The sequence below is a fragment of the Phyllobates terribilis genome, unplaced genomic scaffold (genome assembly GCF_046119375.1).
Source record: "Phyllobates terribilis strain yellow unplaced genomic scaffold, ASM4611937v1 Scaffold_8__6_contigs__length_399053987, whole genome shotgun sequence".
NCBI classification, from domain to species: Eukaryota; Metazoa; Chordata; class Amphibia; order Anura; family Dendrobatidae; genus Phyllobates; species Phyllobates terribilis.
Window position 1 is genome coordinate 158,734,498 of NW_027362768.1, and position 26,322 is coordinate 158,760,819.

General features: G+C 45.2%; 1 protein-coding gene across 2 annotated transcripts; it reads right to left on the reverse strand.

The window, feature by feature from the left end:
* Positions 1 to 686: 686 nt before the first annotated feature.
* Positions 687 to 10,399, reverse strand: PRDX1 (peroxiredoxin 1). Of its 2 annotated transcripts, XM_073643600.1 has the most exons (7): positions 10,244 to 10,287; positions 8,494 to 8,575; positions 6,231 to 6,345; positions 5,444 to 5,597; positions 4,710 to 4,832; positions 4,394 to 4,524; positions 687 to 972 (listed from the first exon to the last, which is right to left on the reverse strand). In XM_073643600.1, exons 3-7 carry the CDS (start codon positions 6,334 to 6,336, stop codon positions 887 to 889), a joined length of 600 nt encoding a protein of 199 aa, XP_073499701.1. In that variant the 5' UTR covers positions 6,337 to 6,345; positions 8,494 to 8,575; positions 10,244 to 10,287; the 3' UTR covers positions 687 to 886. The 2 variants fall into 2 exon arrangements, with proteins under 2 accessions (XP_073499701.1, XP_073499700.1); XM_073643599.1 differs by lacking the exon at positions 8,494 to 8,575 and having other exon boundaries at positions 10,244 to 10,399.
* Positions 10,400 to 26,322: the final 15,923 nt, after the last annotated feature.

Below are 26,322 nucleotides of genomic sequence, written 5' to 3' on the forward strand. Positions count from 1 at the left end.
GCCACACAGAGGCACTTGGTGCCCCCTGGGATGGCTGGGCAGCTCCCTTCATATCCCCCCTCCCTTGATTGACAGCACTGGCTGGAGCAAGTAGGTGAGCGATAGATGGAAGGTGCACTGAGCTACTCTGCCACACCAAGGGTGCACCCAGAGCTTTATCTGGACAGTCATTTTCTGCAGACAGACTCCCTTTAAAATTGCAGAGATTGTGTCCTCTCAATCCTGGTGTTAACAGCCACCTCATATTGTCAGTTGCCAGGGGTGTTGGGCTCCATGTGCAACACGACCTCATGTTTTAAAACAACTAATTACACTTGTATGTTTCGAGTTTAGATACAGACCACCCACATTGGGCAACAGGGTCTGCGGCTGATGTGTTTGTACAGAGACTTTTCAAAAGCCATAAGTGTAGTACTGGCTCCATAGAAGGCACTTATTGCTTGGGGTGTACTCTGTGCATATGCTCATTATGAAGGGGTGTTGCCTAGGAAGCAAGAAGAAGTGCGATCTTACCCCACTCCCCAGAAGTATGGACCAAAAATTAAACTGGTTGTGTATAGAGTTTTTTTCCTCTAATAAAGATATTGCCATTCTCAGATTACTGCAGCAGCCAAACTGAGTGGCAAGTAGCCCGACCACCATCTACAGTGTGTGATGCCGCCGTCCAGAGAGCTACAGACACCAGGTCGTTCCCAAAAGAATTTTAATTGGTCTTTACAAAAATTTGCCTGTCATCAGTGACAAGGAATGTTACAACACAGACGTAATGCCACCCTGCAGACGGGCACCGGGGCTCTATGCTCTACATTAGAAAATGATCCTAAAATACATTAAACATTTTATATGGAGACGAGGCCCCAACTACGACGGGCAGCACCTCCTGCCTTTACTTCTGCTTGGAGAAATACTCCTTGCTTTTCTTGACGTCGGGCTTGATGGTGTCACTTCCGGGCTTCCATCCGGCCGGGCAGACTGCAAACAACATTAGTGCAGGAGGTTACATCAGAAAAGTCACCAGTGCAGGAGTCAGCAAAATGTAACTGGTCAGCCCAGAATGATATAAAAGCTGAATTACTGCAACTTAATGAATTGTCAATTCAATCAAAGTTTTTATCCTCTTACTATATTGCAGTCATCATATTATACATCACTGCACTTACAATTGCTCATTTTGCCTTTCTACCCAGCTAATTCTTCTCTTTTCTATGTAGAAACAGGAAGTCTCTTGTCCCTGCATTTATCATTCCCCTCTTCATCTCCTGACACAGCTGCTCTGCTCCTCCTGCCAGGGACTTTTGTACTGACTGATGACTTGTGCAGAGAAAATTGACCTCCTGTTTCTACACAGGGCTTAGAAGGATTCAGCTAGTCAGCTTTTAATCACGTGATGTCATAGATTTAATGGAAAATAGAAGAATTAGCTGGGTAGAAAGGCAAAGTGAGCAATTGTAAGTACACAGTGCTATATGATGGTTGCAATATATTAATAATTTTGATGCGAGTGCTTCTTTAAGATCTCCGCTTGCTGTCAGTAAATGAGCATGCTAGTTTTCAGAGGCTCAGCTTCTAGTGTAATTTTCACCAATTCCAATCGACATGTACAGTATAGTAATTTGGGGATTTTCCTTATGCCCAGTTTACATCTTAGAGGGACATAACCTAAAGGCATCTGAACAAGGAGCATTGTGCGGTTGTGGCTCTTGGCTCACAGGATCATTTAGACTGGATAGAATTGAAGCAAACCTTCAGCTGTAAGGTGGTCAGGATGTGGGCATTTAGCCTTGGACTATAAGTAATGATCCTGTTCACTGACAGCAAGCAGAGATATTTATAACATTAAGGAAATTAAACAGTTTATTGGATAGTTATTGTACAGGACAGAGGGCTGGTCGGCCATACGTCAGATTAGCTACAAATCAAGTACTGTGACAAATCCTAAACCAGCAAGGACACCTGTACCATAAGATTTATTCTCATCTGGGACACTTATAACACATGCTATAAGTGTCACATAGAGGGCCATACCCCAATTTTGTCCTCATGGCCACCCAGCAGGTTGGGATTTTAGTACAGCACCAGGAATGGCCACTGGTGGCCCCTCTTATAGAGAGGAGAATCTGAAGCCTATAGGGGTGCATGCAGCTACAGAGGGACTACACATCCATCATTGATATATAGTAATAATGGGTTGTCCACTACTAAACAACCCCCTTATATGCTAAAGTTCCCCCTGGGGTGGACCCACACAATGTCTCCTGGTAGTAACATGGCATTGCATCTCATAAGTGCCACAGCCATGAGATATAATGTCACACGACTGAAAGGAGATCCAACAATCACATGATGGTTCCAATCTAAGGAAACTATAGTTTTTGTTTTTTTATTTGGTGGGCTTTAGCATTTAAGAAGCATATGTCCCACTGTCTAGTAGTGAGCAATTTATATTTCTGTCCGTCCCAGACCTCCAGAGGCTACAGCCAAAGAGATGCCAAGGTGCCAGTTACATTTGAAGATGCCCCGACAGTAATAGAGGCGGCTCTATAGATCAGACCGAGCCAGATTCTCCCCCAGATAACATTTCTCTCTAAAGCTCTGCAGAGGGGTTTAAGTCTATCAGGAGACAGATACTTTTTTTATGCCACATTCACATGCAGCAGATTTTACTCCCTGCACAATCAGTTTCGTCTGCAAAACTTGTCAAAATGATAATCTTGCATAGAAATAAAAAAAGTTTCACTTTCAAGATCTAAAAGATCTACCGTATTTTTCAGACTATAAGACGCACTTTTTTCCTCCAAAATTTTGGAGGAAAATGGGGGGGGGGGGGGGTCTTATAGTCCGAATGTTGGGGGGTGGGTGTATATTTATGTGTGGTGTTGGGGGAGCGGGGTACAGGAGGCAGTAGCCGCCCCGCTGCACCCTACACTGTCCCTGCTGCTAAAGAAAATGAATATTCACTGCTCCCCACACCCATGGGGCGTGGGGAGCATTGAATATTCATGCTCCTTAATAGCGGTATACAGTGTAGCCGTGCTGCGGCTCCTGCGCCCGCTGTTAAAGGGCATGAATATTCAACCTCTCTCCATGCCCATGTGCGTGGGGAGGGGGTGAATATTCATGCCCTTTAATGAGCGAGCACAGGAGATAGCCGGCAGCAGCCGCAGCGCGGCTCCGCTGTGTGCCGGCTATGAAGGAGAGTGAAGTCACTGCTCCCCGTGCACACAGACTCGGCGTGGGGAGCAGTGACTTCCGGCAGCTGATCTCTCCATGTGAGCCGCACATAACAGTGACGTCATGCATGGCTCACATGGAGAGATCAGTGCAGGCAGACCGGACGCAGCGCTGGAGGAGAGAAGGAGAGTATGAGTTTATTTTTTTAAATGTGCAGCATGATGGGGATTAGGGGGACCATGCATACCAGGATGGGGATGGGGACCATGTATAAAAGGAAGGGGGGAGGCATATATATACCAGGATGGGGGGGATATTGTCAGAATTGGGGGACATTACCCCTATACCAGGGTCAGCAGAAGACCCCCCCTCCCCCTTAAAAGTGCATCATGACAACATTTTTTGCTTACATTTTTATTTTCCTCCTCTAAAACCTAGGTGCGTCTTATAGTCCGAAAAATACAGTAGTTTCCTAGTTTCCTTGCACAGACAACAGGGTTATTGTGGAAAGTGCTGCAGGATGGCTGCCGAGTGTGAATGCAGCCTAAGGGGCCTTTAATGAAGATCAATTCTGTAAAGTTTTACCACTTTTTAAAGACTGTTCTTCAGTTCTTCCCCATTTGCCGTCAGTGAATGAGAACCATTTTTGTGCTCATATCTAAACATCCTCAGCTATACAAGCCTCAGATATTTTGCTACAATGTATCAGTCTGGAGTCCAGTTTCTTTTGTCCCTCGTCTAGACTGGATACAATTGCAGCCAGCAGGTTTTTATTCACTGACAGCAAGTAAACCTTAAAAGTTGTTAAGGACTTAAGTTTTAAGTCTCAAAGTGGCAAGTGTTTCCATTCCACCCCCTCCCAAGGACTGGGACGGTCAGAGGTATTGGTCATCATTTAGGATTCATGGTCTGTTTCTCGTTAGTGGCTGTTACCCCATCAGACTGTCCGTCCAGTGCGTCACACACCACCGGATCTGGAAGATTAAAGAGATGCTGGCGTATCTGGAGGTACAGGCTTTATCCCAAGGAGATCTGTACTGTACAGCACCCGATGTAGAGTCGTGCCGTTCTCATACAGACTTATGCAAATAAAGCCTAAAGTACTTCCCACAGTACCCCCTATAGAAATCACAGCAAACATGCAGCCAGTCATGGGTGGGGGGTCCTGACTGTACAAGTAGAAGCCACCCAGTCCACTGCACGACAGGCACAGACCACTCACCTTCACCATACTTGTCTGTGTGCTGGAAGGCCTGAACCAGCCGCAGGGTCTCGTCTACAGAGCGGCCGACGGGCAGATCGTTTATGGTGATCTGACGCAGGATTCCCTTCTCATCCACTATGAAGAGGCCTCTGAACAAGGAAGAGAACAGCAAGGAGAGGGTTACACAGGTCGTAGTGGGACCACCTTATATCAACTCCTCTTGGAAGACCACCTGGTCTCAGACACCTTCAAAGATTGCTGCAGGTCTGACCACCAACACCCACAGCAAAGATAGTGGCACAGCTGCTGCAGAACAGCAGACACCAGATCTTACCTAAAGGCAATTCCCTCATCTTCCTTGAGAACACCATAGTCTGTAGAGATTGTGCGCAGAGTGTCGGCTACTAGGGGGATGTTCATGGGGCCCAAACCTCCATCCTTCCGGGAACTGTTGGTCCTAAGTAGCAGAAATACAAAAAGGTTTAAAGAGAAGAATTGATGAAACTGGAAATGACAAGAGCCTGAAAACACAGAACAAGCGTTACAAGAAGCGAACGATCAGTGTAGTCACAAGTTGTTACCCACACTGATGACTACACATTGTAACAAGTCATCAGCTGTGGGCAGAAAATCTGCAATGTGGACAAATCTAAACAAGGAAGACCATGCAACTTTTACAGACAGCAAACAGAACCTGGAGAAAATAGTGAGGAAGTGAAATTGTACTGGAAAGCTGCAAACAGTTAAGAGGGTCATTCCCAAAATTACAGCTATCCCTAATCTTATGGATAGGAGAAAACTAGCTGATTTCTGGGATACCCAGTGATCTTAAGAAAGGTGTTCTGGAAGTCTAAGAACAGACTGCAGAGCCCAGTCCTGAAGGGATCAGATCGGCACATGTTTAGCTTCTGCTCCGTGCTCCATGGACAACCTCTGGGAATAGCCCTTTATGCTTTACTTGCAGAAGAGGGACACCATCCAGTTACAGGTTAGAGAACGGACGTCCGCATCATCTCAAGACATCCAGAAATCCTGGACTCCTACACGGCACTGCTCCGTGCAACCTACCAGGCCAAGTGGCAGAAGTGAGAGTCCACGGACGCAGCGATGACCTCACAGTTTAACTTCTTAAACTCCTCCACGCGGTCACTGAAAGCGATGATCTCCGTGGGGCAGACGAATGTGAAGTCCAAGGGGTAGAAGAAAAACACGACATACTTTCCTACAGATGGAAGACAACTTTGATTACTTCTGCCCACTAGGTGGCACCATCTGCCGTGTACACTGCTCAGCGCTCTTCAGAAAACTTGCAAAGGTTAAGATCAGAAGGACATGGTGAAACTTGGGGCAGCCATATCTGTAAGTTGTGAACATGATTGGCTCAGTGTCCCCCATCTGTATGGGGAGGGGGCAAAAGAAATGACCTGACACTTTATCCACTAGTCTGTACAAGAGTAGCACATACTGCATTCCCACCGCTAACCTGCAGTCCAGGTGGGAAAAAAAAAAAAAAAAGGCCAGTGTGCAACGCCCATGTACTGGAATAGTTGGAAAGTTCACCCCAATAGTTACTTCCAGGTTATTTATGGGAAGGGGACTGAAAACTCATGTATTTGAGCCCAGGGTTGACTTAAATTCTGCTTTATACTATGACTCTTATTAAATGAAGATACTTATTAGAATAAGGCAGGTCCTCAACTGGAATCAGCCCCTAGTAAACTATGGCAAACATCACAGCCAGAAAGCCACAGTTCTGCCGCGTGTACTACATGGGAAGGAGTCACAGTCAGGGACAAATCTATATTTCCACCAGTCTCTGCCCATTTATTGTATTAACACTTAACAGTCCGCACACCTCTGTAGTCTGAGAGCTTCAGGTCTTTGAATTGTCCATCAGGCATCACAGCTTTTGCTGTGAAATCAGGAGCGAGTTTACCAATCTTAGCATTTCCGGCAGACATGGTGACAGTCTAGGGGGGAGAAAAAAAATAAATAAGTTTACATTAAATCCAATTCACTCCATAGTTGAGTAGTCAGCGCAGAAATAATCTACATTAAAAGCAATTCTGCTAAATTAATAGGGAACAAGTAACCCAAGGATGAGCGTGGTGAGAATAGATGGAAGCAGCTGAAGTCTCAGAATCGAGAGTTACAAGATGAAAAGGAGGAGCTCCATCCTGGACACAGGAGAAATAATGAATTATTCCCCAAAGTATCACCGGAAATCAGATCTCAGGGGCATTTAAAGACAGCGCTCTCCAACATAACAGCAGTTATAACCAGAGCTACAGACGGTTTAGTAATGTGCGGACAGCACCTTCATTACTGGGCTTTTGTACATATTCACTCTGCTTTATGGTCCATGTATATCTGTGCCCCCATCCACTCCACACACGCTCAAGTCGTAGAAACAATCTACATAGTTATTGGAAGGAGTTGTGTCTGGCTGTAGACATTACACAGCCGTCAGCCATGATCTATAGACCCCTCCTGTAAGTTTATATACAATTTATAAGAGGCAGCCCCTTTCCCAGGACCGTCTTATTCTCTGTAATTTGGTTTTACAGCTGGCTCCCGTTGTGTTGCCCCCATAGAAGATAGAGAGGCCCCTCCATAATCATAGGCCAGAGAAAACTCTGGGAAAGGTATGGAAAGTAATGGCATAAATATTTAACATTTTGGGAATTGCTTATTTTCACAAATTTCAATTCTCTACCCATTTGGTACCAGTTGTGGGGACTGTGGGACAGGAGTCAGATTGGTCAGCAAGACCTAATGTCAAGGTGGACCCTTGCAGCATCGAAATGTGAAGAGTCAGCGCTGGTGGTTATTGCAGTCCACACATTTCATGCCGCATATAAATGTCATTCATTAACTTAAAAACTTATGGTCAAGGTTCACATCTTCTACCTTTACATATCTAAGCATCAATATCAGCTTTCTGGATTCCAAAGGGCGATCAACAAACCCTGACTTGGGCCTGGACATACCAGTAAGTGGGGTTCTGCTGCCGCGAGTGAGAAATAAATGGAAAAACTCCAAGATATGATAAAAGATGAAACCACCTTATGTGTTAAATTTTATTAAAGCGATCTGCAACCTTGCATTTCACTTCCTCACTAGATCTGCTTGATGGTGGTGAATAAAAACTATGCTTGACCCCATCCTGCTCACACAGCTGATATGTCTCGCAAAAGCCCATCTCCAATATACTTTATACTTATAGGGTGTGCAAACCACACAGATTTATCGATATCCATAGAATAAGTCATAAATACCCAACAGAGCATCAACGCAGCGTGGCAGAGGAAGAAGCCGACAGGAGGCCTGACCTGCCACTGATCTCTCCATTAAAGTCCAGGGGAATTACAAACATACATCACGAAGGTCTATAATCAGACTTCTCTACAATGGACCATGCGGTGGTATAAGCACGACTTGCTTCAGATGGATTTACAGCCCAAGGCCACATGCAGATTTGATCAGGCTTATAACATCACGTTCAGGAATAGATGCAAAGCAGTACAAATCTTTCCATTATATTTTCAGTGTTTAGGATCCAGTTCTCCTTTACTGATCAACAATGTGTGACTTAATGTGAACAAGAAATTTACAGATAGCAAGCAGAGGCATCTCCTGCGGTGTAAAAAGAATAGTTGAAAGATTGTTCTCCAAGTAACATTATGTAAACGGCATTTACCCCCCAATCTCCCCCTGGAGCCATTAGTCACAGAATGTAAACTGAATATAGCAGGAAAATTGTGATGTCTTGTCAACCCATAATCCTCCTCTCCAGGAATCAGTCTTACAATCACTTCAGTTACCAATAGTCAAAGTTGACAAAAAAGATAATCCGGATACAGTTGAGAGCTGGCGATATCCGATCCTGGATATAATCCTGCACACATGGCTGAGGATAGTCACCAGACAATAGCAAGTATGTGTGTACACAGATACAGTAACAATACTATACATAGTACTGAGGATAACCTATACACAATACTGAACACATCACAGAATAACCTATACACAATACTGTATAAAACACATCGGTACAATGTAACAGCTGTGCGGTTTACAAACAGTATTAAATACAATGTAACTGAACACTCCGTGACCTCGCTGCAGACAGTAAAGGGAATTCCTCAATCCCAGTCTCCTGCCAAATTCAGTGTCATCAGCATCACTGGAACTAAGTATCTGTAACGAGAGCCAATAGTGGCAGCGTTATCACTGGATGGAGCTGGCCCCGTCACAGCAGGATCCTGGGGCCCCCGGATACTCATTATACAGGCTAATAACATGCAGTTAGTGTAGTCAGGTGCAGGCCGCATCCCCTCCCCCACAGTTTGTTAATCATGGAAGCTGATATAGTAATTCATTATACATCAGCACAGGGGGGTGTAGACTGACAATGACCCTGGAGTCAGGCCACACATACCCCACCCATTTGGAAGTCTCTTATCTGAAGATTAGGTTTATAGGGCAAATATCCGCTGCAGATTCTTCTGAGCAAGAAACTTTCCCCTTCCTGAGTTTACAGGAGGTTCTCCAGACTACAACTCCCAATATGCTCCGGCAGTAACACAGGGGGCTGCAGCTTCACAACAGGTAGAGGGTATTCTAGTACCCAGAGATCTTCTATAAATCAGTAATGTAATTAATCCACATTATATACAGGTGAGGAGGGCACACAGTATACAGGACCCTACCCATACAGAACAGGTCACTGGTATATACAAGACTACTTCCTGCTATAGAGAAGATGATGGTATATAGGAAAAATGTGACTGCGATACATAGAGTCCCCTATTAATTCAACACTCCCTATAGACAACATGGGATAGATATAGATCTCTATCTTCTAATCTGTGTCCTCTATAGGGTGAATGCCACCCCAGCTCTTCCTATGTATAGGTCTTCATGGATATATAGGAGCCATGACAGGGTGTGGGGTGAGGGTCACAGGTCCCCAGTATACAATGTATATAGGAGACATGACACTATAGGGTGAGGGTCACATCTCCTTATACACAGGAAAGGTCTCTGGTATAAAGGAGACATTACAATATAGGGTGAGGGTCACAGGTGTCTATATAGGGTGAGGGCCACACCAGCTCTTCCTATATACAGATTATTATATAGGAGACATGACTAATAGGGTGAGGGCAACAGGTCTCCCTATATACAGTATAGGCTATTAGTATAGAGGAGACATGACTGTCTATAGGGTGACAATTACAGGTCTTCTATATACTAACAACATGTCCTGTATATAGGGAGACAATACTGTCTATTGGGGACAGGTCACATATACACATTATATATATATATATATATATATATATATATATATATATATATATATATATATATATATATATATATATATATATATATATATATATATATATATATATATATATATATATATATATATATATATATATACCGCTCCTCCTATAGAGATTCAGGTTGAGAGAGAGGAAGCTGAGCCACAAATCACATCACTCATGCGGATGTCAGAACTTATACAGTAGTCGGGAGGGGTCGATGATGATGGTGGTGGACTGACAGGGTTAACCCCTCGTGTGCCGGCCTGTGGCTGCAGAGGAAGGAGCGGGAGGTGCAGGAATGTGAAGTCGCAGATCCGGACACTGAGCTCTTTGTGCGGAGAATCCGCCTCCTCTGCGCCAGGACAGGTGCAAACAAGGCGCAAACTGCGGACGGGAAGGTGACGATCAGCGAAGGCCCCGGGGAGGACACAGACACGTGCTGCAAGTCTAAGGACGGAGACCCCCAGCCCCTTCTCCCCACCCCATACAGATATTCCCCATCTCCAGTGCTGGGGCCCGGGCTGCCACTTACGGTGCAGGTCTCTGACGCTCGGTCGGTGCAGCAGGCGGAGGAGATGGAGTAGCTGCGGGAGCTCCTTATATCCTGCTGATGTCTGGCCCCGCCCCTCCTGCGGCTCCTCCTCTTTCTGCAGAGCATCACTCCCTCCTGGCTCCAGTAAGAAGAGTCTCGGCTTCCTCTGCTTCTCCTACAATAAAACTATTTGACCCCCTGCCGCCGAGCATCTCACTCTTGTTTTCTTATTGCAGAGCATCTCACCATCTTTTTCTTTTGCAGAACATGTCATCCTTCTCTTCTCCCTGCTGCAGAATATTCCACCCTTCTCTTCTCATTGCAGAGCATCTCACTTTTTTTTTACTTTTTCATCTCACCTTCTTCCATCTGCAGTCTATTTCATCCATTTCTTCTCTGTTATGCAGATTATTTCACTTTTTTCTTTTCCAGAGCATCTCACTTTTTTTTCTTTTGCAGAACACTTCACCTTTTTCTAGCTACAGAATATCCCACCCAAGGATGGACAGTGACAACTCAAGCCCCCTGTGGAAGAACAGTGTGTGGACCCCCAGCTCTTCCCCTCCCCCTTTTACAGGCAGAGGATTCATGTGCTTTTCATTAAAGTCTATGGGGGAAACTAATATGTGACATAAAATCCAGCGAGGTTTGGTTTCTCTGGGGATGGTGCCCTCATTGGCATCATTAGACCTCGCCTAACGCTCACATTTTCAGTGATTTTTGGTTAAGAGGCTTTAATCCTCATAGATTGTCAGCTCTTGTGTCCCCACGCCTAGTGTTTTTATTCTCAGTGCTTCAATGTAATGTCTGGATTTGTTTGTACATGTTTCCTATGAAGTGTTAATTGTGGCGTAATATGCCGACATTATATAAATATTGTTATTATTAATTCTAGCTGCTAGCATCTCATTAAGGGGGTCATTCTAATTTCCCTGGTGGTCTACAGTAGTAATAGGGTTAATGCTAACATGCTCGGAGATCTAGGATATTAAATGGATTAATTCCTAACATCACTGCTGGTCTAGGGTACTGAAGGGGATAATGCTAACATCCCTGGTGGTCTAGGGTACTGAAGGGGATAATGCTAACATCCCTGGTGGTCTAGAGTATTGAAGGGGACAATGCTAACATCCCTGGTGGTTTAGGGTACTGAAGGGGATAATGATAATATCCCTGGTGGTCTAGGGTACTGAAGGGGATAATGATAACATCCCTGGTGGTCTAGGGTACTGAATGAAATATTGCTAACACCCATGGTGCTCTAAGGTAGTGAATGGGATAATGCTAACATCCCTGGTGGTCTAGAGTACTGAAGGGGATAATGCTAACACCCCTGATGGCCTAGAGTAGTGAAGGAGAGTAATGAGTAATCCCTGGTGGCCTAGGGTAATAAATTAGTTAAACAGAATCTGTCAGCAGGTTTTTGCTATGTAATCTGAGGACATCATGAGGTAGGGGCAGAGAGCCTGATTCCAGTGATGTGTCATTTATTAGGCTGTGTGTTGTATCAACACAATCACTGTTTTATCAGCAGGAGATTATCACTTCAAGCGTTAAAATCTGGAGCCTCCTGGTCCACTGCTCTGTATAACCACTGATTAGCAGCTTTCTGCCTATGCACAGTGTACAGACATACAGAGATCAGCATTCAGAGATCAGCATTCAGAGATCAGCATTAAGAGCTCTGCTAGATCTGTAGCAGAGGAAACAGGGATTGTCAAAATGACAGCAAGCAGACAAGCAAGTGACACATCCCTGGAATCAGGGTCTCTGCTTCTACATCATGCTGATCTCAGATTACATAACAAAAACCTGCTGACAGATTCACTTAAATAGGAATGTCTCAAATGGTCTAGGGTGGGAAAGGAGTTAAAAGGTCTGGCTGGGCATTTAACTTACAACCTATGTATAGGACAGGTCATCGATATATGAATGGTGGGGATCAGACTCACAGGACCCTTAGCAATCAGCAGAATGAATGGACATTAGTTTATTCTGCCACAGCCCCGTACACACTGGTGTGGCTGAGTCAGGTACTACAGCCCTGCCCTGCTCACCTGCATACAGTAGCTTGATCTCTCCTACAGCTGTACCTGCATGTAGGTCTATTCCAAGACATTGTGATTGTCGCTTCCATTAATATCTCTTGTGACATTCAAATGTTTCTCTGCTTTTACTGTAAACAAACAAAACAAAACATAACTGTATGGTTCATTGATGATGGAGCCACCTGTCCCTCACCCACATATAAGCAGACTTCATATACAAATGCTTCTTTTTGGAGATGGAAATGTCATTCTCCAGCAGGACTTGGCCCCTGTCCACACTGCCAAAAGTACCAATACCTGGTTTACAAACAACAGTATCACTGTGCTTGATTGGCAGCAAACTCGCTTGACCTTAACCCCATAGAGAATCTATTATAGAGAATCGATGGGGTATTGTCAAGAGGAAGATGAGACACCAGACCCAACAATGCAGACGAGCTGAAGGCTGCTATCAAAGCCACCTGGGCTTCCATAACACCTCAGCAGGGCCACAGGCTGATCGCCTCCATGCCATATTGCCGCATTGATGCAGTAATTGATGCAAAAGGAGCCCGACCAAGTATTGAGTGCATTTACTGAACATACCTTTCAGTAGGCCAACATTTCGGATTTTAAAATCATTTTTCAAGCTGTTTTTATAAAGTATTCTAATTTACTGAGATAATGACTTTTGTGTTTTCATTGGCTGTAAGCCATAATCATTAACATTAACAGAAGTAAACACTGGAAATAGATCACTCTGTTTGTAATGACTCTATATAATATAGGAGTTTCACTTTTTGTATTGAAGAACTGAAATAAATTAACTTTTTGACAATATTCTAATTTAGTGAGAAGCACCTGTATTTCTATATATTCATACAATCAGTATTTTAATAATATTTCCACTAAAGTTTTTTACAATCTGAAAAATCCCAATGTTTCTTATTATAAAAGAGACTTCAACATCCCATGTATTACTCTAGTGAGCACCTTTGAATCCCCTTTCCCATTTGCCCCCATATTCATGATGAAACCTAATGAAATATTTCCAGACAGATAATGTTATATTTGGATCCCTCTATATATGTATTGTATATGCATTTGCCGTTGACATTGAATGCTGCAGCCACTTCGCCCTGCAGCTGTAAGTGTCCTGCTAGGCAGATAAATATTGACATTACTGCTGAATGCATTGTTCCCACACTGCTCACATTGTAACATGAATTGCCCAGAAAATATCTTTCCTTGAGTGGTCCATATAATGTAATGCAGTGGCCACATAGGATATGGGATAGGACCTATAGAGCTTCTTGTACTGTATATCAATTTGCTTAAAAGGGAACCAGTCTTCAGGATATTATACCCCTAACTAGTGCCATGTGTGTAATGGAATTTTAATGCTGATTAAATCCTTACTTTGCTTGTAGAACTTTGTTTTGAAGTTTTAGAGAAATCCAGAGTTTACATTTTATGCTAATGAGCTGCAAGTGCACAAGGGTGGGCACTGCACTACAGCTCCCATGCACTCTCTCCAGTCTTTGATGGACAGGTTACTCTTGTCTCAGTAATCTGCCTCCACCACCCAAGATTTTGCTCAGGCGTCTTCATCGTCTGGGATCATCTCCTCTTAGGGGGCTGTGCATGTGCAGTAATCTCCTGATGACGTTGCGAGAGCCGGACTGTCGATCTGCGCCTGCACCACTTCCTATGGGGAGATGACCGCAGGCAATAAGGCAATGATGGTGTAAAATCTCGGACAGGGGAGGCAGGTTACTGACACAAGAGTGACCTGTTCGTCAAAAACCGGAGGCAGCCGACAGGTGGGGAAAATGGAGAGAGTGCAGGAGAGCTGTAAGTGCAGTGCCCACCACGCTGCACTTGCATAAAATTTAAATAATGGATTTCTCTAAAACTTCAGAATGAAACTCTACAAGCAAAGTAAGGATTTAATTAGCATTTAAGCATCATTACACACATGATGTTAGGGGTATAATATCCTGATCACAGCTTCCCTTTAAGGGCTCGTGCAGGCAACCATATTTTTGGTTCGAGTGTGATCAACAAAACATCAGATCGCACTCAGACCTATATTATTCTTTAGGATCGTGCACATGTTAGATTTTCTTCCTAGGACAGAGCCCGTCCGAGGAAAATATCGCAGCATGCCCAAGTTTGATCTGATCTGTGGATTGCAGTCGGCCATGTAAGTCAATGAGGCCGTGGAAACCATCGGACCGCACACAAGTGTCATTTGCACGCCGTAGTAAGATTTTCATGGACTGAAGGAATGGAGAAGATGGAGAAATCTTTGCCCTTTATTATCACTCATTAAATTTTGGGGAGGGACTGGCTGAAACGTTCTTTAATTAGATGAATAGGAAGGGTAGAAACCCCCACGATCCCCCCACTCTATATCACAAGTGCTAAGAGCTTCCAGGCATATTTACATCCATACGTGTGACTGATATCAGCCGTTTCTCTTACAACCTCCAGCACTTTACGGTTAGAGGCCCTTTAAGAAAACCTGATGAGTCAGAACTTTAGGAAACTTTATACAGCATTGCTCAGGGGTTTCCATAATTCCCATTCATTCTGCTCCCAGTAAGAGGATGGGGAACATGAAAACACCACCAACCGACCTTAAAATCATAGAAACCCTTCAGTTTAGAATTTCCATTACTAATTCATTGACAGAATATATGCTGCATTATGTGTCTTTGTGAAGTGAGTGTCAGCTCTTGTGACAAGTGCAGTGTCATGGTGTCTGCAGAGTTTCTCCAGTCCTTCCTCGGGGTAGTGACCCCCACTATCCTCTTCTTCCTGCTGGCTCTCCGGCCTGCACAGCCAGCATGACTTGGCGCTTTGCTGCTGCAGCCTCCAGTACGTGCCCAGGATAATTCACATATTATTTCCTCCATTGCATCATACAAATATTACGATATTGTGACTTTTCTAGAGAATATTCTCGACCTGTCACAGCTTGTTCTTGTGAGCGTCTCTGGGAAAGCCGAAAAACTTGTTTTATTTCATTATTTGCAGACTATTTCCCTGTTAGTTTTCATTGTCTTTGGATCAGGATGTAACGATAAAAATAAGTCCTGGAGTCGCATCTTCTGCCAGGTTACTAAGGATCATATCTGTTCTTTGGAAAACTGGGTGATAACCAGTATGGCTGCCAACAGGGATTGGCACTCAGCTTACCCAGGAGCCTAGTAATGACTGGTAGCCAATAGGACTCCAAATTATGAAACATCACTTATAGGGCGCAGTCAGATGGCCATAAAAGTAGTACCGAGATCGGATCACAATGCTTGGACTGGTCAGCAGCTCTCCCGACCTGAGCGTGACACTGCATAAAAATATATAAAGCTGTCACCAGTGGCGTAACTTGAAGCTCATGGGCCCCAATGCAAATGCTCCAATTCGGCCCCCAATTATTGCAAGTCTTTAATAGCATAGTTCCATATGAGCCAAAGGGAGTTTTTGGGCCCCTTAGGCTCCAGAGCCCGGGTGCGATTGCAACTCCTGCACCTATTGAAGTGACGTCCCTGCCTGTCACGCTCGTGCCAGGAGAGCCGCCGGCCAGTCCGTGCACTGTGTTATGATCTGGGTCCGATTTATACAGCCATCTGACTGCACCCTTAGTCTCATCATAAGAGGCCCCCTACAGGCTCCAGATGCCACAGCAACCTTTGCACGTTGACCCCTAACCCTGGTCATGATATCATTCCCTCCCATATCTCTAGGCATAGTGATACCACCATCCGAGCCGCCATTATATAGAAGAGGCTATATTTGTTTCCGTTCATTGGCGTAATTACAAGCTCCTGGGCCCCAAAGCAAAATCTCCATCAAGGCCCCAACCTTTACAGGTCTTTAATAGTATCAGTCATCTCATACAGGCCAAAGGGACCTTTTGGGCCCCATAGGCTCAAGGGCCCAGAGGCAACTACAACCCCTGCACCCATTGTAGTTACACCCGGTTTCCATTGATTCTTATTATAGAAGTAACTTAGGGATGAAATGCGGAGTCCGGCACAGCACTGATCTCATGTAGATTTGCTTGGCATTAGCTCGGATGAATACTTCCATTGTGTGACTCTGCTGCCATTGTCAGCACTGAAATATTTCAGGAACTGAGAAGATCAACAAAAGAGGGAAAATCAAGGTTTCAAGGAGCAGAATGTCTCCATTGTCTTTCCACGAGGCTGAATTCTGGAATCACTGGCGGCCGGGCGTGCAGCGATAGACTTGTCACTGCAAATAATCTTATCTGATCTCACGTTGTTGTCTGTATTTATTCATCAGAACTTCTTAAGAATCTTGAAAATGGTGCCAAATTAATTCTGCCAGAATGCCAGGGCAGACCTCACCTGCATCTTCTGAAACTGCAGCCATGGATCTGATACATTGTATACTGGGAGGTGCTCATCATGGCTGATACAATCTTTCAAGCCTTAAATCAGCAGCCACCCTGGTGTCCAGGGGCCCTGAATTGCAAATCTGCCTGGTTCTATAGCACGCATGCCAAACTCTGGCCCACAGGGTGATTATATTTGGCCCAAGACGCTGACACCACCCCACCCCCTGCCCAGCATCACACTTTCAGCTGTATAGACATCGTGCATTATACTGTATGGAGGATTATGTGGGGCCCATTATACTGTATGGAGGACTATGTGGGCTCATTATACTGTATGAAGGACTATGTGGGGCCCATTATACTGTATGGAGGACTATCTGGGGCCCATTATACTGTATGGAGGACTATGTGGGGCCCATTATACTGTATGGAGGACTATGTGGGCTCATTATACTGTATGAAGGACTATGTGGGGCCCATTATACTGTATGGAGGACTATGTGGGCTCATTATACTGTATGGAGGACTATGTGGACCCATTATACTATATGGAGGACTATGTGGGGCCCATTATACTGTATGGAGGATTATGTGGGCCCATTATTCTGTATGGAGGACTATGTGGGCCCATTATTCTGTATGAAGGACTATGTGGGGCCCATTATACTGTATGGAGGACTATGTGGGGCCATTATTCTGTATGGAGGACTATGTGGGGCCATTTTACTGTGTGGAGGACTAGTGGGGTCCATTATACTGTATGAAGGACTATGTGGGGACCATTATACCGTATGGAGGACTATGTGGGGTCCATTATACCGTATGGAGGACTATGTGGGGCCCATTATACTGCATTGACGACAATGTGGGGCCCATTATACTGTATGGAGGACTATGTGGGCTCATTATTCTGTATGGAGGACAATGTGGGGCACATTATTCTGTATGGAGGACTATGTGGGGACCATTATACTGTATAGAGGACTATGTGGGGCCATTTTACTGTATGGAGGACAATGTCGGGTCCATTATACTGTATGGAGGACAATGTGTGGTCTATTATTCTGTAAGGAGGACTATGTGGGCCCATTATGCTGAATGGAGGACTTTGTGTGGTCCATTATACTGTATGGAGGACTATGTGGGGTCCATTATTCTGTATGGAGGATTATGTGGGGCCCATTATACAGTATGGAGGACTATGTGGGGCCATTTTACCGTATGGAGGACTATGTGGGGTCCATTATACTATATGAAGGACTATGTGGGGTCCATTATACTGTATGGAGGACTATGTGGGGTCCATTATACTGTATGGAGGACTATGTGGGGCCATTTTACTGTGTGTAGGACTATGTGGGGTCCATTATACTGTATGAAGGACTATGTGGTGCCATTTTACTGTATGGAGGACTATGTGGGGTCGATTATAATGTATGGAGGACTATGTGGGGCCATTTTAATGTGTGGAGCACTATGTGGGGTCCATTATACTGTATGGAGGACTATGTGGGGCCATTTTACTGTGTGGAGGACTATGTGGGGCCCATTATACTGTATGAAGGACTATGTGGGGTCCATTATACTGTATGGAGGACTATGTGGGGCCATTTTACTGTGTGGAGGACTATGTGGGGCCCATTATACTGCATGGAGGACTATGTTGAGCCCATTATTCTGTATGGAGGACTATGTGGGGTCCATTATACTGTATGGAGGACTATGTGGGGCCCATTATTCTGTATGGAGGACTATGTGGGGTCCATTATACTTTATGGAGAACTATGTGGGGTCCATTATACTGTATGGAGGACAATGTGAGGCCCATTATACTGTATGGAGGACTATGTTGAGCCCATTATTCTGTATGGAGGACTATGTGGGGTCCATTATACTGTATGGAGGACTGTGTGGGGTCCATTATTCTGTATGGAGGACTATGTGGGGTCCATTATACTTTATGGAGGACTATGTGGGGTCCATTATACTGTATGGAGGACAATGTGAGGCCCATTGTTCCGTATGGAGGACTATCTGGGGCCATTTTACTGTGTGTAGGACTATGTGGGGTCCTTCATACTGTATGGAGAACTATGTGGGGTCCATTATACTGTATAGAGGACTATGTGGGGTCCATTATATTGGCTGGAGGACTATGCAGGGTCCATTATACTGTATAGAGGACTATGTGGGCCCATTATGCTGAATGGAGGACTATGTGTGGTCCATTATACTGTATGGAGGACTATGTGGGGCCATTTTACTGTGTGTAGGACTATGTGGGGTCCATTATACTGTATGAAGGACTATGTGGTGCCATTTTACTGTAAGGAGGACTCTGTGGAGTCCATTATAATGTATGGAGGACTATGTGGGGCCATTTTACTGTGTGGAGGACTATGTGGGGCCCATTATACTGTATGAAGGACTATGTGGGGTCCATTATACTGTATGGAGGACGATGTGGGGCCCATTATACTGTATGAAGGACTATGTGGGGTCCATTATACTGTATGGAGGACTATGTGGGGCCATTTTACTGTGTGGAGGACTATGTGGGGTCCATTTTACTGTATGGAGGACTATGTGGGGCCCATTATTCTGTATGGAGGACTATGTGGGGTCCATTATACTATATGTAGGACTATGTGGGGTCCATTATACTGTATGGAGGACTATGTGGGGTCCATTATACTGTATGGAGGACTATGTGGGGCCCATTATTCTGTATGGAGGACTATGTGGGGTCCATTATACTTTATGGAGGACTATGTGGGGTCCATTATACTGTATGGAGGACAATGTGAGGCCCATTTTTCTGTATGGAGGACTATCTGGGGCCAGTTTACTGTGTGTAGGACTATGTGGGGTCCTTTATACTGTATGGAGAACTATGTGGGGTCCATTATACTGTATAGAAGACTATGTGGGGTCCATTATATTGGCTGGAGGACTATGCAGGGTCCATTATACTGTATGGAAGAAATTGTGGGGCCAATTATTCTGTAAGGAAGACTATGTGGGCCCATTATGCTGAATGGAGGACTATGTGTGGTCCATTATACTGTATAGAGGACTATGTGGGGCCATTTTACTGTGTGTATGACTATGTACGGTCCATTATACTGTATGAAGGACTATGTGGTGCCATTTTACTGTACGGAGGACTATGTGGAGTCCATTATAATGTATGGAGGACTATGTGGGGCCATTTTACTGTGTGGAGGACTATGTGGGGCCCATTATACTGTATGAAGGACTATGTGGGGTCCATTATACTGTATGAAGGACGATGTGGGGCCCATTATACTGTATGAAGTACTATGTGGGGTCCATTATACTGTATGGAGGACTATGTGGGGCCATTTTACTGTGTGGAGGACTATGTGGGGTCCATTTTACTGTATGGAGGACTATGTGGGACCCATTATTCTGTATGGAGGACTATGTGGGGTCCATTATACTGTATGTAGGACTATGTGGGGTCCATTATACTGTATGGAGGACAATGTGAGGCACATTATTCTGTATGGAGGACTATCTGGGGCCATTTTACTGTGTGTAGGACTATGTGGGGTCCTTTATACTGTATGGAGAACTATGTGGGATCCATTATACTGTATAGAGGACTATGTAGGGTCCATTATATTGACTGGAGGACTATGCAGGGTCCATTATACTGTATGGAGGACAGTGTGGGGTCAATTATTCTGTAAGGAGGACTATGTGGGCCTATTATGCTGAATGGAGGACTATGTGTGATCTATTATTCTGTATGGAGGACTATGTGGAGCAACTATACTGTATGAAGGACTATGTGGGCCATTATACTGTATGGAGGATTATGTGGTGCCCATTATACTGTATGGAGGACTATGTGGGGCCCATTATACTGTATGGAGGGCTATGTGGAGCCTATTATTCTGTATGGAGGACTATGTGGGTTCCATTATACTGTATGGAGGACAATGTGGGGCACATTATTCTGTATGGTGGACTATGTGGGGCCATTTTACTGTGTGGAGGACTATGTGGGGTCCATTATACTGTATGGACAACAATATGGAGTCCATTATTCTGTATGGAGGACTATGTAGGGTTCATTATACTGTATGGAGGACTATGTGGGGCAATTATACTGTATGGAGGACTATGTGGGCCATTATACTGTATGGAGAATTATGTGAGGCACATTAATCTGTATAAAGGACTATGTGGGCCACTATACTGTATGGAGGATTATGTGGGGCCATTATACTGTATGGAGGACTATGTGTGGCCCATTATTCTGTATGGAGGACTATGTGTGGCCCATTATTCTGTATGGAGGACTATGTAGGGCCCATTATACTGTATGGAGGACTATGTGGGGCCATTATACTGTGTGGAGGATTATGTGAGGCCCATTATTCTGTATAAAGGACTATGTGGGCCACTATACTGTATGGAGGACTATGTGGGGCCATTATACTGTATGGATGACTACGTGGGGCCATTATACTGTATGGAGGACTATTTGGGGCCCTGTATACTGTATGGATGACAAGGTGCGGCCATTATACTGTATGGAGGACTATGTGTGACCCATTGTACTGTATGGAGTGCTATGTAGGGCCCATTATACTGTATGGATGAGTATGTGGGGCAATTATACTGTATGGAGGACTATGTGGACCATTATACTGTATGGAGGATTATGTGTGGCCCATTATTCTGTATAAAGGACTATGTGGGCCATTATACTGTATGGAGGACTATGCAGGGTCCATTATACTGTATGGAGGACTATGTGGGGCCATTATACTGTATGGAGGACTATGTGTGGCCATTATACTGTATGAAGGACTATGTGGGGCCATTATACTGTATGGAGGACTATGTGGGGCCATTTTACTGTTTTGGCCCTCTGTGTATTTGAGTTTGACATCCCTGTAAAGCAATGAAGAACAGGATACATCATTGATTAAAGGTTACCTATAATTTTGGAAAACGTGTGATGTATCGTGGTCACAAGCAAGAGATTTGATTGATGGAAGTCTGAATGACAGTCTAAAATGAAGGGGCAGAAGTGCTCAGGGAGAGGAGCGATCAGTGTATAGAGTCATAGAAAGTCACTAAACTTTCTGGGAATAGGAGATATTTCTTTGTAATTATGTAACATTACCATTGTTGACAGTGAAATCTGTATTGGTGATCATATTAGTGGTCACCCACCTTTTCCAGACACTTTTTTTCCTACACTGGTCCTCAAATATTGATTAATTAAACACGGTGGCTCAGTAGTTAGCACTGTAGCCTTGCAGCACTGGGGACCTGGTCAAATCCCACCGAGGACAGCATCTGCAAGGAGTTTGTATGTTCTCTCCGTGTTTGTGTGGGTTTCCTCCAGGTTCTCCGGTTTCCTCCCACACTCCAAAGACATACTGATCGGGAATGTAGATTGTGAGTCCCAATGGGGACAGTGATGATAATGAACGTAAAGCGCTGCGGAATATGTTAGCGCTATATAAAAATAAAGATTATTATTAAACAATTAGTTCATTCTCATGATACTCAAGTCATGGCCTTTGCTGAATTTACATTAATTGTGCCATATGAGCCACGTCCGCACCCCCAGGGATCAAGCAATCACCTGTTGTTCATAATGTACAGGATTAATGAATACGAGGTGTGATCCCTTAATGAGCGTTCGCTGTCTTACCAGGGATACGGATCTCAGGATAGCAGCAGACGCAGGTCAGACTCCCATCATCTGACGTCAGACCTGTCATCTCTGATAACCGTCAGGATTTCATTTCCTCAAAGACAACGCGCCAAAGATAATATCCAACAGCAACTCATAAAGAAACCTCAAATTGCAGTATAAGGAGCTAGAAAGGTGCTATACACACTACAATATCTATGTGTCTAGGCATATGGACTGGGGTTACCTTAAAGGGAACCTGTTATATTGACCATGTTGTCTGATGTACTGGCAGCATGTTATAGAACAGGAGGAGCACAGCAGATTGATATATAGGTTTATGGTAGAAAATGCAATATAACTTGTATTTATTAATTGAAATCCCTGCTCATCCTGGGCTCAGGAGTCCAGTGGGTGGCCCTAGTCAATGAATGACAGCCATTCCTGTATAAGTGTACATAAAGAGATCACTGTCAATCACTAATGAGGACCGCCCACTGGACTCCTAAGCCCAAAATGAGGAGGGATTTCAATTAATAAATACAAGTTATATTAAGTCTTCTATTGAATCATTATTAGCTTACCCTGCAAGTTACAATATATCACTCCTATAGCAGAAAGCATTTTGTAGAGTATTGTTAAGTCACATAAGGTGAGGGAAGCAACATGTGTACAACGACGGGAAGAGGGGGAAGGGAGCCCAAGAACTAGGGAAAGGGGGAGTGGAGACCCCTAGGCAGATCTAATATCTCCCTGACTTCCCTATCATCCCTATATACAGTACAGACCAAAAGTTTGGACACACCTTCTCATTTAAAGATTTTTCTGTATTTTCATGACTTTGAAAATTGTACATTCACACTGAAGGCATCAAAACTATGAATTAACACATGTGGAATTATATACTTAACAAAAAAGTGTGAAACAACTGAAAATATGTCTTATATTCTAGGTTCTTCAAAGTAGCCACCTTTTGCTTTAATGACTACTTTGCACGCTCTTGGCATTCTCTTGATGAGCTTCAAGAGGTAGTCACTGGAAATGGTCTTCCAACAATCTTGAAGGAGTTCCCAGAGATGCTTAGCACTTGTTGGCCCTTTTGCCTTCACTCTGCGGTCCAGCTCACCCCAAACCATCTCGATTGAGTTCAGGTCTGGTGACTGTGGAGGCCAGGTCATCTGGCGTAGCACCCCATCACTCTCCTTCTATGTCAAATAGCCCTTACACAGCCTGTGTAACATACCTGGCGGCGTCCTTGCATGGTGGTCCATCTCCCACTGTGCAAGAGCGCGCACTTGATCTCCAGTCCAGAATGTCTCTCTGGCTTCCCTCCATGCTGTCTGTTTGTGTCTGTTTCTGCTGCTTAAGGGCGGCGCCCGATCACTTCCTGCTTTTTGTACCTGCTGTGGGTCACACCCCTTGTGCGTCCTCAGCCTATTGCTGTCTGTCACCTGGTATATAGCTCAGCTGCTCCCATCTATCCCTGCCTGAGCATAGTGTTTCATTCAGTGTGTGCTTTCACTCTGAAGGTGCCAGGTCCTGTTCTTTGTCTCCTGTCTTGCGGTATCAGTTCCTGTGTCTGAACTGAGTCCTGTCTATGTCTCCTGCCTTGCGGTATCAGTTCCCGTGTCTGAACTGTGTCCTGTCTATGTCTCCTGCCTTGCGGTATCAGTTCCCGTGTCTGAGCTGAGTCCTGTCTTTGTCTCCTGCCTTGCGGTATCAGTTCCCGTGTCTGAACTGAGTCCTGTCTGTGTACTCTTGCCTGCTGCCTTTCCTGGAGGCTGTATTTCCAGGCCTGTCTGAACACGCTCCTAGCCTGTTCCTCCCGCCTTCTAGGGGCCGATTACCTAGATCCGTTCCTGTATCTTGTCTGTCCTGTCTGAACACGCTCCTTGCCTGTTCGTCCCGCCTCTCTGGGGGCCGACTACCCAGACGTGCTCCTGTATCTTGTCTGAACATGCTCCTTGCCTGTTCGTCCCGCCTCTCTGTGGGCTGTATTCCCAGACCCGCTCCTGTGTCCCGCTGCAGTGTCGGTCTCGTCCGTACACTCAGTTCCAGTCTGTACTCTCTCCTATCTTTCATCTGTCTTTTCTCTATGTCCGTTCCTTTCCTTTTTCTGCAGAGTCTGAACTCGTACCTAACTCCTGCCTGTTGTCTCTGTACTCCCGTTTGTGAGTTTGTGGTCCACTCGCTAATTCACTGCAAGTACCCTGTGGGTGTCTGGCTCTGCCTTTCCCTTCCTGTCTGTTCCGTGTGAACAGAGCCCTCTCCCCCCTACTCAGCCTTGCCTGCTCTGACTCCTTTGCTCACTGCTCCGGCGGTTCTAGTCTGCTCTGACTCCTTTGCTTACCGCTCCGGCGGTTCTAGTCTGCTTTGACTCCTTTGCTTACCGCTCCGGCGGTTCTAGTCTGCTCTGACTCCTTTGCTTACCGCTCCGGCGGTTCTAGTCTGCTCTGACTTCTTTGCTTACCGCTCCGGCGGTTCTAGCCTGCTCTGACTCCTTTGCTCGCTGCTCCGGCAGCCTTGCTCCGCTCTGACCCTTTTGCTCGCTGCTCCGGCAGTCTTGCTCCACTCTTGCTCACCGCTCCAGGCGGCCTCGTCCTGCTTTACTCTTGCTCACTGCTCCGGCAGTCTCGCTCAGCTCTGATCCTTTGTTCACCGCTCCTGGCGGCCTTGTCCTGCTCTACTCTTACTCACCGCTCCAGGCGGCCTTGTCCTGCCCTGTTCTCGCTCACCTCTCTGGGCGGCCTCACTCTGCTGTGTTTGTCCGCCACATCTGTGGTTCTGTTCCTGAGTACCAGTGTGTACTGGGTCCTATCCCGCCAGTGTCCCTACCTGCTAGTGCCTCCCTGTCTGCACTCTAGCTGTGCTTGCCTGTACCCCCCTGCCTGCATACCCGCCTGCCTGCATACCAGTCGTGCCTGCCTATACCCACCAGTCTGTGTGCCAGCCTACCAGTCTGTTCCTGTATTCCCCTGTGTGGGTCAACCCCCGTGTCCGGAGTTTGACCTGGAGTAGCACCTGGTCCCTCTGCCCGGTTTCTCCCTGGTGCACTGGCGTCGTATGCCATCGTGCCACCTTGGTCGGATCGGCCAGATACTTAGTCACGCCCCTCCAGGCACTCTTCGGTCCATGGTCCAGTGGAACCACAACACCCGCACACGCCAGTCAGTCCGGGCGTGTGCATTACAGCCTGGAGGTGTGTTTGGGGTCATTGTCCTGTTGAAAAATAAATGATGGTTCAACTAAACGCAAACCGGATGGAATAGCATGCCGCTGCAAGATGCTGTGGTAGCCATGCTGGTTCAGTATGCCTTCAATTTTGAATAAATCCCCAACAGTGTCACCAGCAAAGCACCCCCACACCATCACACCTCCTCCTCCATGCTTCACGATGGGAACCAGGCATGTAGAGTCCATCCGTTCACCTTTTCTGCGTCGCACAAAGACACGGTGGTTGGAACCAAAGATCTCAAATTTGGACTCATCAGACCAAAGCACAGATTTCCACTGGTCTAATGTCCATTCCTTGTGTTCTTTAGCCCAAACAAGTCTCTTCTGCTTGTTGCCTGTCCTTAGCAGTGGTTTACTAGCAGCTATTTTACCATGAAGGCCTGCTGCACAAAGTCTCCTCTTAACAGTTGTTGTAGAGATGTGTCTGCTGCTAGAACTCTGTGTGGCATTGACCTGGTCTCTAATCTGAGCTGCTGTTAACCTGCGATTTCTGAGGCTGGTGACTCAGATAAACGTATCCTCAGAAGCAGAGGTGACTCTTGGTCTTCCTTTCCTGGGGCGGTCCTCATGTGAGCCAGTTTCTTTGTAGCGATTGATGGTTTTTGCAATTGCACTTGGGGGCACTTTCAAAGTTGACCCAATTTTTCGCACTGACTGACCTTCATTTCTTAAAGTAATGATGGCCACTCGTTTTTCTTTACTTAGCTGCTTTTTTCTTGCCATAATACAAATTCTAACAGTCTATTCAGTAGGACTATAAGCTGTGTTT